Source organism: Trachurus japonicus, chromosome 12, assembly GCF_045865225.1.
Source record: "Trachurus japonicus isolate A0001 chromosome 12, Traja_1.0".
NCBI lineage: Eukaryota > Metazoa > Chordata > Actinopteri > Carangiformes > Carangidae > Trachurus > Trachurus japonicus.
Window position 1 is genome coordinate 15,059,135 of NC_140918.1, and position 16,639 is coordinate 15,075,773.

General features: G+C 40.8%; 1 protein-coding gene and 1 non-coding gene across 2 annotated transcripts; both read right to left on the reverse strand.

Annotated features, from left to right (window-relative positions):
* Positions 1-5,629: 5,629 nt before the first annotated feature.
* Positions 5,630-14,456, reverse strand: ddx54 (DEAD (Asp-Glu-Ala-Asp) box polypeptide 54). Its single transcript, XM_085793392.1, has 20 exons — positions 14,160-14,456; positions 12,593-12,719; positions 11,677-11,747; positions 11,392-11,580; positions 11,235-11,284; positions 11,101-11,142; positions 10,911-11,006; positions 10,702-10,823; positions 10,486-10,547; positions 9,446-9,577; positions 9,118-9,328; positions 8,717-8,848; positions 8,364-8,585; positions 8,209-8,282; positions 7,903-8,112; positions 7,236-7,384; positions 7,033-7,146; positions 6,815-6,925; positions 6,584-6,690; positions 5,630-6,259 (listed from the first exon to the last, which is right to left on the reverse strand). The coding sequence occupies exons 1-20, from the start codon at positions 14,280-14,282 to the stop codon at positions 5,940-5,942; spliced, it is 2,664 nt and encodes an 887-aa protein (XP_085649518.1). The 5' UTR covers positions 14,283-14,456; the 3' UTR covers positions 5,630-5,939.
* On the reverse strand, positions 13,936-14,007 carry trnac-gca (transfer RNA cysteine (anticodon GCA)). Its single transcript has one exon. It is a non-coding gene; the product is annotated as a tRNA-Cys (tRNA).
* Positions 14,457-16,639: the final 2,183 nt, after the last annotated feature.

A 16,639-nucleotide genomic window follows, 5' to 3' on the forward strand; every position in this document is an offset into this window, starting at 1 on the left:
AAATCCATGGGAAGTGGATGACTTATTTGAATGATTATTACTGCGGTGTTGATAGAAATGTTTTCTTGGCATTTCCATCTTTTAGTAAACATTGCAACGTAATCATAACAGATGAGACGTGAGCATGGATCATATAGGTGTGTCAGGCAGTGCACATACCAGTTCAGCCAGGTTAGAGGCCTGCAACATAGGTTTTCCATTGTGTGCAAATGTAAACAAACATAAGAAGAAAAAAAAAAAGTAAAAGACAGCAACAGCAGGTTTACATCTTAACTTCCATCTCTGAGCTTTAGCTCGTCACACCTCATCATAGAAATGTAAAAAATGTTCAAAGGAATCCAGATTGGTGTGATCTTTTCCCCTGGTCTGGTTCCTATTCAGTTTACTGTAAATGGCCCACAGCCCGCACAACCCCAGCAGACATTTTCATTTCTAATTAGGACGTTTTTGGCCCGAGACAGTGCCAGTGAATATACAGTCCCTCCCTTGTGATCAAGCTAATTTAAGGTTCCTTTAAAGAGTCTGCATGGCAGGTTGCTCCAAACATCTTCATGAGCTGCCTGTTTCCAAAACAAAGCCGCAGCACTGTAATTACAATATGACAATAAACCCGGCTAACCAGCGTTTGACCCAACAGCATCTCAGCTCCACCCAGTCTGAGAAAGCAGCACTGCATGACCTTTATAAGGAGAAAGAAAGAAAAGAAAAAAACGACAAAAGAAAATGGAATTGATGATTTTCAGCTGTTAATGAGTTGTCAGCACTTTTCTATGTGAAGGAATGAAAATTGCTGAGGGGAGAGCAGCTAATGTCAGTCATGTCGGCCCTGTCATTCCTCAAGTGGCCTTTTGCCACGGAAGCGATAGCCTGAGAAAGGGCAGCGCTCTTATCATCGCACGGGAGCAAACAGGGGAAAGGAAAGAGGCTCAGGAAAGAGAGAGCACACACGCACACACACACATCTGTAGACAGATAAAATGTTTGATAATGGATTCTGATTACTATTGGAGAAAAACCTCAATACATTGTTCAGATGATAGATCTAAAGGTCATGTGGCCACAAAGTTGTTGTTGTTGTTGTTGTTGTTGTTGAAGGGTTCATAATGTGGGTGGGTTTTGAATTAAAAGCATGTGTGCCTGCCTTTCCAGATTTAAAGAACCATGACACTTCTCACCATGTGTTGCCAGTCCATTAATTGTGCATGCTTTACATGATGCTGACATTTCTCCAAGCCAATAATGGATTCAGCCATTAGATTCAATTTCTGCCCTGTTTATCATGCATACTTTTCTTCACGCAGATCACAGCCATGTGAGCGAGGGGTGTGTTTGTGAGTATCATTTGTTTTGATGGTTATATGACAACGATTTCAATTAGATTTGCGATCTCAGGACAATGTGTCTGACTTAAGCAATGCGGTCTTGTAATGGTTCATTGGATGTGTTTTTTGTACAACCAGGTCATTTTTCTCACTTTTTACATTGATTTTTTCCAATCTTCTAGGTCACTGGTTACAAATAAATCCCCAATATTAGAAACCTGAAATGTTAAGGGTGTAGCATCACAGAGAGTTGCGTGCAGAGACTGTTTGGAAATAAGATGCCAAGTTTTAAGAGAGTTATAAGAGAGAAAATCAATCCAAACACACAAAGTAAACATATGCAATGATAAAAAATAAAAAAATAAATGTGGTGAAAACTGTAAGGCATAAAGAAGCATCAAAAAGAGAGACGCATTCATACACAATACTGAAATGAGCTGAAACCAATGGGTGAATCAATGGCAAAATAAAATGCAGATTTGAAATGTAGTGTTTATACAGAATGAACTAAAGATTTATAACTTCATATAAAAAGCACAATCAGATATTTTCAGCCCTGTCAAATTGTGGTTATCGTTCTCTACTCCTCTATCACTATATACACACATACGTAACCAGTGCCCAGCATATATATCCCAGTGTTACGACAGCAGCAGTGCTCTGATGCTCAGGCTCTTCAGCGTATCTCAAGTGGATGCTGTGTCAGTCCTGGGAACCCTAAACAAAGATAAAGCTGCCGTTCCTGGTGATTGGAGAGCTGCCGTAGCACTAAAGAGCGCTGGGGTGGGGAGAGGGGCCATCAGATAGACAGACAAGGGCGGAGGGAGGTGGAGGGGGGAGGGGGTTGAGAGATGGCCTCACAGAGGACGGGATATGAGGTAAAGGCGGGCTGCAGCTCAGTATCTCTGCATGAGGATTAACTGATATCGTCTGCAATATAACCTCCTACACTCCAGCTTGTTCTGGTCCCAGATAGCTCAGGGACAGACAGTACGAACGCTTCCCCTGGATGTTATTTCCCACAGATAAACTTTTTATAGCTATAGACTGTAGTACACTCAGGTGTGTATTTCTACAATCAGTTGATATTCAAGCCTCCCACTACCTCCGTCACTCACAGAAAGGCCCGTGACCTGGTAACAGACCCTTGAGGATTAGAATGAATCAACTGGAAATTTGAAAGTTTTGATAGTCAAGTGTTTTCTTCACTTGTCTTTGTGCATGTCTGTCTTTATGGCTCTCATCTCAGTCTCATAATAGTTTTTATCGTTGCTCAATAAGCAGACAATCTGACAAAGATATAAGACATATCTTATATGTAACCTATGCCTAAATATTATATAAGGAAAATGACTGACTCTAGTATTAAAGTGCCTGGGTGTGAATAGAAACTGGTGTTTCAGTCTGTTCTTCACTGGAATTAAACTAGTTAAATGAGCACTTATTTGATTTGGACATTGAATCTAAAATGCCACATAGTGTGAATATAAATCATTCCATATGTATTCCACACAAAATGTATTTGTACACTCATTAAAAACAGATAGATTCAGAATTTCAGTGATTACAATAAATTATATATACTTTGGATATGTAATACACTGTAATACATTCATTTAAAATGTGTCCTAAAGATAAGCTAATTGAAAAATATGAACTATAAGATATTGAAAGATATTGTATGATTGCATTACATTGTACCGTTACATGTGTCTATGTTTCGAAATTCTGCAGGATTTAGCCTTCTGTATACGTATACTGTATATATACAAATGATGCATAATGTATAAATTGTTGTCATGTAATTCCTCTATTTATTGTATAAACTTTGTTATATGCCTATACAGTATGTGATTCAAATATATTCAAATAAGTGTGTGCTTATATATTTTGGGGTTATAGACTATAATACTTGGCCATATTGATGCACTTGTGGCTGCAAAGTAAACTGAAACTTTATTTGCATTACCCCCTAGATGGACTAGCTGCTGTGTTTTATGAATGGATGTTATTTGGAAGACATCCCCCCCCCTTCTCTATGAAATATGACAGTGATCTGGTTTGTGTCCCGTGACAATCTCCATGGTGACTCTGCCGTGTTTGGACCAAATACATTACCCACCTACCACCCATTTTCTTCCATCTGTAGCAGCATTCACACAGACCACTGGAAGCACAAATCTTCAAGAAAGAGCCTCGGCCCATGAGTAACTGCGGCCATGAATAACCTATGATAGCACGTACGCATATCATCAAAAAACAGTCAGCAACGTAACCACATCCAGATGGACCGGGCCACTTGTTTCGACGGCGTAGTGCTGCTCTGAGGCTGCTGTGCATGTGGTCATGTTTTGCACCTTCTCAGCAGCTGAGGAAATAGGAGAAGCCTCCTTTGCTAGATGATCGACTGCTGTATCTTCTGCAGGAAATAAATTACATGATCATTTGACATGTAGCCAGAGAGAGCAGTTGAATGTGATGCTTCTCAGATGTGAGACAATCATTATTGATGACAGAAAAACTCAAATCTTACTTGATATTATGAATACTTAAACCAAGTCCCAGGATTATCATTTTAAAGAAAGTTGAATAATAGCTATGTACTATATGTCTCAATGAATATGAATCTGCAACACACACCGTTTGATTTGATTTAAATTTGGTTTGGGATATGAAAACAAACAAAAAACATATAAGAAAATTCGACTTGATTTGATTGTTGCTTGTAAACGTCACAAACATGAATCATGGTACTTAATGATTAGATAGTTTTCTTTCTTCAGGCTTTATGGGACCATGTGGGGTTGTTTCTCCCACATAGGGTCTCTATATTGATGTAGACCTACAAAAATTAAAGCAGAAGTAAGTGATATATTTGTGTTAATATAAGTCTTAAATAGTTATATCTTCCGACAGCAATCACTTACATAGAGTGTTTGGACCGAAACACGGGTCTGTCAGTCACTCTGCTCTGCTCTTAGCCGAGGAGAAAACATTTATCGTATCCTACAGTTTTTATCCAATGAGGAGAGAGAACGGCATGCAGGGCTGTGTGTGCAGCCAAGGGACGCCGTGAATGTGGCGACGTAGGGACGAGGACTGTTATGGTGCGTTCAAGGAAACTCGTATTTTTCCGACCGTGAAGTGGTACCAGTTCGATCTGGTACGAGTTCACCGGTCGGAAGTTACGAGTGGCCGTTATAGTGACTTTCACAGGTAAAACAGGTCGGAGAAACACGAGTGGGTTGCCTGGAACGCTACAAAGTCGTAAGTTGTGACTTGAAGCTGTAATTTACGATTTCAAAAGCCTGCCTGGAACGCAGCATTAGCGAAAACGACCGGACCACTTACTTCTGCTTTAAAGCTTAGGCTTAAAATAAATGATGTAAAACAGGATGAATAAAGTTAATATAATGATATCGTCTTCATGTGTAACTGTCTAATAACTTTTGAATTCCTACTTTTCACATACACTTAATACTTTCATATTAAAGATGGGACTCCACACTTTAATGTAGTATCCATTATTTTAATACAAATTAAATGTGCTAAAGCTGCTGAAGTACAGAGGCAGAGGAGAGGAAAGTTTGACTGTCCAAATATTCCCTGTCTGGACTGTATTTCTAACTGTAAATAAACCAACACTATTTATAACAAAATAATAAATCCTTAAATCAAATTTACCGATTTGAATGGTTTTGTTTAATGAATCTGGATAGTAATATTTGAGGCATGTATCGTCTCAATCACATTGCATCTTCATCAACATCAGAATATACTGTAGGCCTATAAGCTATGTCAGTTTGTTCTTCTGCTCAATAAAACTGGCCTGCCATATGTGGAAACAGTGGAAAACTCCTGGGGCTTTCACACCCATACTGCACAGTATTTTACCCTTTAAAGAACAAATTTGAATTTCAATTGCAAACTTCTATTTATGGATGTTATCAAATCTTGTGTCTGAAAATACTGATATTGACATTGGTTTTTCCGGAGAAATGAAAAACGAGAAGCTGAAAAATTCAGGAGCTCAAACTGGGAGCAATCCAGACTTAACACCAGCAGGAACATACGGTATATCGACAAACGTTGAGGGCCTAAGATGGTCACATCAAACGGCTCTCATTCAAAAATGTGGTTACGCTGACTGGGCACTGGGACTCCACATACAGACCACAGCTCCTCTGATAATACAACCCCCATCTCAATGAGCTGTACTGTCATTCTGTATGCGGCTGCAGTTTCTCAGATGTGGTCGTCCACTCGAGCAACATGTAACTAACTGTGAATGAAGACATGACACTGAATTTTGCCTTATTCACATTTGTATTTCACCATCAGTTAATAAATGTGTATAGCCATATATCAGTACTCAAACTCATTTTAGCAGATTATTCTGCCAAATACACTTAAAAAAAAAAGATCCGGTTCAGTGGATCATTCTTTACTTTACTCTGTGACAAATAGAGTTCAGTAAATGATGCTTTTCTCCTGCAATTCACAATCACACAAGTCACCATGAAACTCAAGATGGACTGGGACAAAGCCTGCGTTCATCCCTCAGTCCCTCGTGGTGTCCTTCATCTCCAGTCTCTCACAGAATCCTCCCTTTCCTCCTCACAGTTTCTTTTTCATCTTGCCTTTCTTCTGCGCGCCCCGTCCGAACCCTGACTTCTTCACCTCGTTGAGCCACTGTTTTTTCTTGGCGTGGAGCTTCTTACACCCGCCGCTCTGCAGGAACTGCTGTTTGTCCTTTATCTTGCGCTGCTTCAAGATCTGGTCGCGCGACTTCAGCTCTGAGCGCACACCTCCTCCTCCTCTGCCGCCTCTGCCGCCGGCCTTCTGCTGCGGTCGCACGGGGCTCTGGAAGTTAGCGCCGCCGCCACGACCGCCGCCACGACCACGGCCTCGGCCTCGGCCCCCGCCACCGCCACGGCCTGACACATGGATGACATTTACATTGACATTTGTGCTTGGAATTAAAGCTTTCCTGTATGTTATCTTAGCTTAGAACAACCAATGACATCTAACATGTTAATCAATGAACTTTAGGGAAGCTGAAAGGCGGATTCGATCACCATTGGACAGAGCCAGGTTAATTATCTCCTCATATTTCCACTCTTTGTGCTAAGCTAAGTAGCATCTGGTTGTAGCCTTATATCCAACATCAATACTCTCATCTAACTCCCAAAAGAATCCATCAGCTGTAATTTATTAGTTAGTTATTAGTGTTCAAGTTGTGACTAAAGCTTCTCTTTTACCTCCTCCTGGCCTCCTCCCTCCTCTTCCTCCTCCTCCTCCTCCTGTTTCTCCATCCGAGCCAGACCCTGCATCATCCACCTTGTATTTTTTCTTCCACTCCTCGTAACTGTCACATCGTTAAGGTCAAACTGTCGACAACGCAGCCAAATATCATCAAGCGTGCGAGCGAGTGAATAGCAGCGGTAACAGTAAATAAGTACACAGAGACGTTCGTTGTGTTGGAAGGATACAAGTTCTTCTTGTTCTTCTTGTTACTGATGACCTGGCCGCCGTCTGTTCTAATCTTCTTCTTCTGGTCCTCCTTTCCCGAGTCCCTCACGAAGCGCTTCCTCTTACGGTCCCTAGAAGTGACAGAGATAAGTGACAGTTAAATTATGGGGGGAAAAAAGTAAATAAAGAGAGGGAAAGAAACAGATTTAAAGGGGGAGAGGGAAGTGAGAATTTTCACCATTTCATTATGTTCTTGTGCTGGTTCATCCTGTCTCCTTCATCTCCCATGATGTCCAGGACGGCGGTGGAGGCCTGCTGTTCAAAAGCAGTGCCCTCTCCAGAGAGACTTAACCTAACAGGCATGAGTCACAGGTTATAACACACAGATGAAACATTTTAATCACGTATGATGTTACACATTTAATCCATTTAATGCCTCACCCTCTCTCAGAGTCGAAGTCTTTGGGTCTGTAGGGGATGTAATACTCCTCATCTTTACCCGTCTGTCTGCTTCTCTTGTTCTTTGGCCGTCCTTCCTCATTTTCCTGAGGCCCTCTTCTCTTTCCCCCTACCACCTCAGAGAACACCCCCTGGTGGAAACAGGAAGAATTACACTCTGGTAAACCATCATGTACATATTTTTTACCTATTAACATGTATGTAGCAGAGACGCTGAAATAGAATTGACGCAAGCAAGTGTGAACTTTTTACAGTATGAAATGTATTTTAGAGCTGAAATGATGAGTCAGCAGAAGAATAATCAATTATTCTAATACACCAAACTGACGTTTAAGCATAAATGCTATAAAAGTCACTATTTCTGTTTTTTTGGGCTCTTTATCTAATGAGTTAATAAATTGAATAATTTGGGGTTAAAAACAGTTCATCTTTTAGGAAACTTTTTCAAAACTTGATCATCACTGATCATCTAAATAATTTAATTTATTAACTGATACCGAAAGTCTCTTCAGTTCAGTTACAGTTCAAAAGTCTTTTCACATAAAATGGATAATTAGATCAAAGTTATTTTTTTCCTACTTGAATGTGGGAACAGGCTCTCTCACGTGCAAAAAAAACACTTCTGAATCAAGGCGTTAGAGTCTCTGACCTTTAGGTCCTCCTCCTCCTCCTGGTCCATGCTGTATGGGTAATCTTCATCGTCAGCGGTGGCTTTGACGGGCTGATGCAGGGCGCTGTCTGCAGCCATGTCCTCTTTGTGTTTGCTGAACTTGTCCACCAGGCGTGTGTCTTTGGAGCGTTTGGCCCGCATCACCTCGCTGGCCTGTGTTTTACTGCTGGAGTTGATTTCAAAGATGGTCTAGAAGAAAATGAAAGGAGATTTTTTTTAGGGTTTTATCACAGTGTGGAACTTGTTGCCCAGGAGACGTCTGCATTGTTACCAACTGTCACTCACCGCTTTGGATTTGTAGACCTTGATGGCATCAACTATTTGAAGGCGCTCTAGCTCCATTTTCTCCAAACCTGACCCTGAAATGACATCAGTTAATTGCTGTTACCAGCTGATCATCATCATCATCACCACATTTGTTTGTCCTCCTCTGAACTGACCTAGTAACGGATGCACAGCCATGTTGGACAGGTCTGTGTTTTTGACCCGTCTGATGGACTCTGGCGCGGGGTTAGGTCTGGATTTGAGGTACTGCTTGTAGGCGTTCTCTGAGACACGCTGCAGGTTTTCCAGGTCCAGCGAGTTTTCGTGAGCCGCGGCGAGGTGGGAGCCTTCGTCATCCAGGATGCTCTGAGGGACTCGGCCGAACACGCCCTCTGAATCTGCAGGAGAGGAGAGGTTTGGACGGCACGTACAGACAAGACAAGACAGCGATGAATAAAGCTTTTACCATTTCACTTCAGGCTCAGATGTGCGGTACACCAACCCATGAGTTAATCCTTCAGTTCAATACCTTTTGTGTGTTGAGGCGTGGCGAACTGAACGGGCCTTCCCAGGAAGAGGTGAAGGTCGTAGACAAAAGGCATCTCGTCTGGACAAACCATACTGTAGGCTATACCACTGCGACCGGCACGTCCCACACGGCCTGATGAGAAGAGACAGGTGAATATAATAATGTATCACATTAGCTTGATCACTCATTGCATTAAGGACAACCTATTATGCTAATTTCAGGAACTTTTAATGTGATATTGGACCCTATTGAAAGTTTTGATCGATAAAAAACATGATATGGCATTCCCACGTCCTCTAAAGCAAATATCCAACATTTTAAACATATTTATTAGTCTGAAAAGCTGGAAAAGCATAATAGGTCCCCTTCTAAAGACAATTCAGGATATGCATCTCACTCACCAACTCTGTGCAAGAAGAGCTTGGGCTTCGGAGGGAAGTTGTAGTTGATGACATTGTCCAGCAGGGGGATGTCTATACCACGGGCAGCGACGTCTGTCACAATTAGCACCATGGCTTTCCGATGCACAAATTTCCCAATGTTGATCTTTCTGGCAGTCTGATCGAGGGCGCTGTAGATGTAGGCACACTCTAGACCTTCTGTAGTTAGCAGCTGGAGGTCAAAACGAAAGAGGAGGATTTACAAATGACAAATGTGTATGAGGGTTCACTGAGGACAAATATACACAGATAGTTTTGGACAGAGTTATTCTTCCTAGCTGTATCCCACCTCCTTGATGTACTCTACGTGGTGTTTGGTGGCCACGAACACCACCGTCTGCTCATGAGGTTTCACCACATTCCTCAGCAGATGGAGCAGCATCGCCGGCTTGTTGTCCATGCGCAGTTGGAAGAAGGACAACTGATGAAAGATGAAGTGACAAAGAAAGGATTTAGTTCTGTGCTTTAGAGGCACATTTATGAGTCATTTCTGGGTAAACAGTACACCAAAAGGTTTTGTTTACAGTAGTCCCCACTCATCACATGAGGAGAGGATTACACCCGAGGGCATCACTGTCTGAACAAGTCAGGGCCATGTCACATCAGCTGTTCTGAAATATGTCAACAAATAAATGCACAAAAACATACAAACCTTTCCTTCTCATTAAGTAATACGAAAACTAGAATTACCGCCTCAAGGGTCGTCTGCCTCCGCTACACAGATTAGTGTGCAGGTTGCATCTTTGTTTATTCAGAATCATATAAAATATCAACTACTGAGTTAAATTTGGAATGTAAATGTTTGTACCAAAGTTGAATAAATCCCCTCAGAGATATTTATGTTCTTTTGTGAGGTCACCACAAACTCACTAACTGAACATCACTTTCCTATATACTGTGCATATAATTTATTTTTATCTATTTATTTTTATATTATTGAAAGTGTTTTTTATATTGTATTTTTATGGTATTGCTTGTTTGCACTGAAGGGGGGCTCTAACTTCGTTATACAGAGAGTATAATGACAAATAAAGGCATTCTATTAACTTGACCTTTGCCCCTAAAAATCTAAATAGTTCATCCTTGAGTTTTAGTGAATATTTGTGCCAAATTTGAAAAACTCTCATCGAGTCATTATTGAAATATCATGTTAGATGCTAATATAATCATTACGTCTTCAATTCATCATCCTGTATTATTTTTTATTTTTCTATAAAACAATAAAAGCATGTCTTCCCTCTGATGAAACACAGTTTTAATGGGAAGTACAATCAAAAGACATCAGAACTTTATTTCCTTGTTACATTTAGTAAAGAGACGTGTCTTTACCTTAATCTGGTCACTGAGCTTCGAATCCACATCCAAGCGAATCAGCACAGGTTCAGTCAGCCCTGGAAAAGGGTTAATTTAGTTAGTCTGGGCTTTAAGCACCAACATGCGGATGAACCCAACGTGTAACTGATTCAGAAACCTCTTAAATCATAGTGGACGCATGTAAAACAGGACTGAAAATAGACAGGATGAAAAATGTCAAGTTGATCTCACCGGCTCTGGCGAACTCCACCAGCAGCTTGGGCAGAGTGGCGGAGAAGAGCAGAGTCTGTCTGGTGTCTGGAAGCCTCCGGATGATCTCCTGAAGCTGATCGGCAAAACCCATTTCAAACAGCCTGAGCGGAGGAGAGGCAGGGACGCATTAGTGAATATCCAAGCAGTGTTGTAATAAATGAGACAAAGGTAAATGCTGCGTTTCTCACCTGTCGGCCTCATCAAACACCACGTACTCCACACTCTGCAGCTTCAGGTTCATCTCCTGGATAACGTGCATGAGACGACCGGGGGTACCGATGATTCTGGAGGGAAAGAAAATTACAGAAATTCAACATACAGTGCATGGATTGGGGGATACACCTCATTAATATTCATAATGTTTGATGCAACACTCACATATCAGGGTTTTCATGAAGAGCAGCAAACTGATCATCCATTCTGGAGAAGAGAGGAGGTGCTGGCTGTAAATTATTCCGAATTTTAAAAGGTACGAGTAAACAAAGCAGCTGTAAACTAACAAGAGTCATTACCTGTCTCCACCAAGGATCAGGGCAGTCTTGAGACCAGTGAATCTTCCCAACTGCAACACCACAACAAAGGCAAAGCATATTAATTCAACGATAAATCAGAGGTCAACATGTACTTGTGTAGAGTAAACATAGGTACAATCAGTCTGCTCAGTCTGACCTCTTTTGTGAACTTCATGGTCTGCAGGGCCAACTCTCTGGTGGGGGTCAGGATGAGGGCCCTGGCTCCTGTTTGGGCTTGAGGTGCCTTCAGCTTCTCAAACATGGGGACAAGGAAGGCGGCCGTCTTACCGCTGCCTGTCCTGGCCATGGCTACCATGTCCTTGCCATCCAAAACCACAGGGATGGTCTAAAGTGGGAGAGAGGGAGAGAAAGGTTGGGTATGACATATTGTCCAGTGTGTAGTAAAAAATGTTTTATTATGGGATCATGAAGTAGCACTGACCTTTCTTTGGATTGGGGTTGGGACTTTGTAACCTTTCTTCATGACCCCCTTGTACACAGGGTAACTGAGACCTGAAATCATACAGTAAATAATAATGTCATCATCAGATCAAATGGATACATACAGATTGTTTTAAAGGGATACGCCAACATTTTTTTTTACGTGTCTTGCCTCACTCCCGAGTCCATGACAAGCAGATAGACACCATCCTTTCAACTGTGCGTGCAGTAACGAGGGAGAGCCCGTATCGCCCATAATTAGCTTACCGGTAGCTCAAACGCTGGAAGTGTATCGGTAATGGTAGCCTGCCTCCACCTAAAGTCATCAGAGAAACTCTTCAGCAACTCTAAACGGACCGATCTTCGTCTCAGAGCTGACAAAACTCTCCGGTAAGGCATCTTGAGCGGTCAAATGCCGGTAACGGGACGAGATCGGTCAAAATGGAGGGTGCAAGCAAAGACGGTTTATTTTGGTTCAAGCTAGCTACATCGAGGGTAGGTTAGCTTCGTATTTCAAAGTAAAAGCACTTCTGTATGTAAAGGGCAACGGGTGTTTTATTTTGTGAAAGTAACCGGAAGTGCGTTGGTCACAATGGCTAGCTTGAGTGGCGCCAAATTCGTCCGAACAAAATTGTAAACAGTTGGTATTTAGACAAATTAACGACACACTGCTGCCTAAAAATGTTTGAAATGTTGATAAAGTGATATATTTACAGCGTTTGAGCTAAGCTAATTACGGGCGATACGGCTCTATCTTCCTTGTTACTGCACGCACAGTCGAAAGGATGGTGTCTCTGCTTGTCATGGACTCGGGAGTGAGGCAAGACACGAAAAAAAATGTTGGCATATCCCTTTAAATGCACTGAGTGAACAGCGAATGTGCAGCCCTATCTGGAACCCTCCTCTCTGGCTCTTACCCATGGACTGAAAACCTCCCGACTTCTTTTTCTTCTTGTTTTGTGCTCTGACCAGCTCCCTGGTGTCGGGCTCCACATCTGACGGGTAGTCTGACGAGGCAGGGAAGCGTGGCAGTTTCCTCCCTGGCTGTGAGACCAATGAGAAAACACATCCCCATCTTGTTAACAACATGACAGAGGTATCAAGTAATGCCATAAAAGATTCATGTAGAGTAATCTTGACACTGAAGTTTAAAAATCATGCTTGTTTTGGGGTAAGGAAGTGTTCGTTAGAAGGAAATGTTATGCAGTGTTCAAGATTTTGAGGATTACTAAGGGGATACATGTACAGTAGTCATCTTGATGCATCCACTCTCATGTTTAATTCAATTACAAGATAACAACCTAAACAACAGTGACACCCGTTGCAAAATAGCGCCTCTGCCTCCCAGAAGGTGAATGTTTTATTTCAGTTTTTATGTCAGCCAAGGAGGGCTCTGTTTTGTGAAGTAAATATTGATACTGAGGCAATAAAGTCAAGTTGATATCATGATGATAATATGTGAGATAAGTAAGGATCTACAGGCTCACAACAAGAGCAGACAGTACTGGTGTTATGGTAATAATATACACAGAGTAACTCCATTATTAGGTCCACCTGTACTATTTTATGACGTCCAATTCAACCACCCTGACATAACATCAAACAGTACAACATGAAAATTGAATTATATGTTTATTACTGAGGTCATACTTAAAGGTGGTGTAGTACTGGGCCACTATATACTGACAGGTGTTTCTGATTTCTTTATCTTCCCTTTTTCATACATGACGGGAGAATATTAAAAACACCTTTGAGTATAACACAGCCAAGTACAACACCACAATAATACAATATGACCTCAGCGCTTTGTCATATCATTTAATGACCACCTCTACAACAGTATTAAGTAAAAACTGAACATTACAGGCATCATAAAAGTAGAGTTTATGGCAGACAAATTGAACGGGGTTAGCCTACATTAGACTGTACAGACGTTTATAATTAAGTTAACACACGGTAATATAACACTACAATGAAAACAATGCATGTTATTCTATATAAAGACAGCCATAAACTATCGAATAAGGTCTTGAGGTAAACTAAACAGTGAAGTTGTAATTATTAAACTGTCAATAAATGCATTCATAAAATAAAATAAATTGGATAAAACTATTTGGATTTAAAAAAAAGTGAAATCAGCAGCTGTTTCTAACTATATGAAGATCTCACGAGGTAGTTAACTTAATATTTTAACAATGACAGTAATACAATTGTGCATTACAAGCTCAATGTGTTATCTAAAGATTGTTAAAATTTCCGCAGGGGGCATCCGGATTTGAACCGGGGACCTCTTGATCTGCAGTCAAATGCTCTACCACTGAGCTATACCCCCGTCTGCATTCAGGATGGTTAAAGTCCGGTCCTGTAGTCAAAACAATAAACCTATGTGATCTATTTTATTGTCCCATGGTGTGTGTAAACATCATTATTGGTAAACGGGGACAGCACTGACCGAGTATGTTGTGTTTGAGTGTTGTTACTTACAGAATCATCGTCTTTAATTTCAGCAGCAGCCAGCTCCAAGTCTCCGCTGTCAGAGTCCGCCTCCGGCTCTCTGCTGGCTGTGTGTCTCTTCCTCTTCGTCATTTTCTTCTTTCTCTGAGCCATTGTGGAGTTTGAACACCTTTTTGTTAATTCTTTGGTCGATAACTTCTCTTTACGAACTTAACAGAAAGAAAAAATAGCTCACGAGACCTCAGCACACAACAACACGGTGGGCAGACATGTTGGATACACGTGTGGAAACGGTTCTTCTGCTGCTGCTGCTTCTTCTGCTTCCGTCGGTTAAAGCTCAAGGCCGCCACCTGCTGCTGCGGAGTGGGAGTGGGATTTTATGATGAGGGCTGCTACTTTATGGTTTTCTACCTCTGTATATCAAATAAAGGCATAAAGTAAGTGTTTTCTCTCTCATGTGTCTAATGTGTAATGAAATTTATTTCAGGGGTAGCATATTTTGATAGTCCAATATCCTATCAAATAATGCTCCCACTAGGCTACTCTATGCATTCATGTAAAGGTGATAGTCCAATAACATCCTGTCAAATAGCCTAATGCTCCCGTTACTCTACGTGCATTCATGTAAGACTACTGATCACCTCACTGTAACTACGAGAGAGAAATTGACCAATAGGAGACATCCGGGCCGCATGGCTCCTATTGGTCAATTTCTCTGCAGGCCTGCAGCCCTGGAGAGAGAATGATAAATCTTTCAAATCATAGACCATAGCTTTAACCCCTTACCTTACAACACCTTGCAACCCATTTTCTGTTGTGATATTATGACATTTGCTGAATGCACATACATTTTATTGAACTGTAGCCCACCTCAAAGCAAACAATAATGCAACAGTTTAAGCTTAATCCTCTTTAGAGACTTAAACATACTGTATATCCGTACTCAAGTCTCTTTACATTTTTCAATCATTTATTGCACAGACCCAGAAAAATGTTTTCGTTTACGTATATTCAGTCCCATCGAAATCAACATTTTCTGGTTGCCATTTCACCTGACACCATTTCACCTGTTGTTTTGTGGTACAGAGAAATTAGTTTTAATGACTCCCTTACTTTCGCATTAAACTCTGTGACAATAAGATTTCATACTGCCAGTCCAGTCGGGTAGCCTACTGTATTCATCACAGTTGCCCTTTTCTTTGGAAATTAATTTAAAAGCATTGTTTGTCTTATCTGTCAAGTGAACTCCATCACTTTATTATTTATTTGTTAACCCCTTTATCATTATTCACAATGTCCATGTAGTCCAGTGGTACACAATGTAAAACCCATGAACCCATGAAATAAACAAACTCTCCAGGCATGTACGAATGAGAAAAACAAAGCATAAAATCATTGCCCTAATATGCCTTTATTTCAACATTATGTTGACTATATATTTATATAACTCAAAACCCACGAGGCCAAGGACAACAATCAGTGCTTCTCTTTGTATTGCATACATTTTCATGAAGTGAGTACATAGGACACTTCAGCAGGCAAAGCCGACCCATCCGTGCAACAACTGTCACACTTATGCTACTGAAATCCTGAAATATGCTACAAGATTTCTTCCTCCTCCAAAAAATAAATAATAATCATTTTAGTCCACGGCACAAATATAAGCTCAGAGACAGAATAACTAAGTTTCAGTAGGGACTGTGTACTGTCTTTAAACATCACTTTTTTTTCTTTCTTTCTTTTCTTTTCTTTTCTTTTCTTTTCTTTTCTTTCTTTCTTTCTTTTCTTTTTTTTTTTTTTTTTACATATGCACGAGGAAATTAGTACATGACAAAGCCGTATTTTGTCATTCCTCATGCTGATGACATAACAAAACAGAGCTTTCTGACCATTCAAAAAATATCGCTCTCTGAAAGCTTACACAGAATATCCTCACAGCCTTGAATTGAAATTAGTCTTACACAACCAGTTGAATCTGTAAGGAGATCAAATATGAGATCCAATATGAGTTTTTAGTTCTAGATTTAGCCTAAAACCGTTTAGGATGAATCATTTTGTCATATTTTGTCCCTGAAAGTCTCCATGTAATCTGTGCTCTTACTTCTTCAGCACATTGATCATCGGGTAAATGTCAGTGATGTCCCCGAAATGTGAGGCAGAGAAAACAAAACACTCACTAAAATCTGAGCATATTATTCATTAGTAGCCAGTCCTGACCATGTCTCTCTTCCTGCTTTTAAGCAAACATTTTTTGAGCTCACATGAATATGCTTATTCTCACTGGTTACTATATATAAAAGAGTTGTTGGAGCTGACAATGCACCACTGGTCAGTCTGTCTTTTGCATTTGGTCACAACTTTCTGTTGTTTCTAACCAGCCACAGTTCATGTTTTTTTTTTTTTTTAACCACCCAGTGGAAATGTGTCCTTTGGATGATAACACTGACACTAATATGGCAGCCAAAACGTGTGCAGCGCTGTTTGAAGTCAGTGGGCTGATGTTCAGTAAA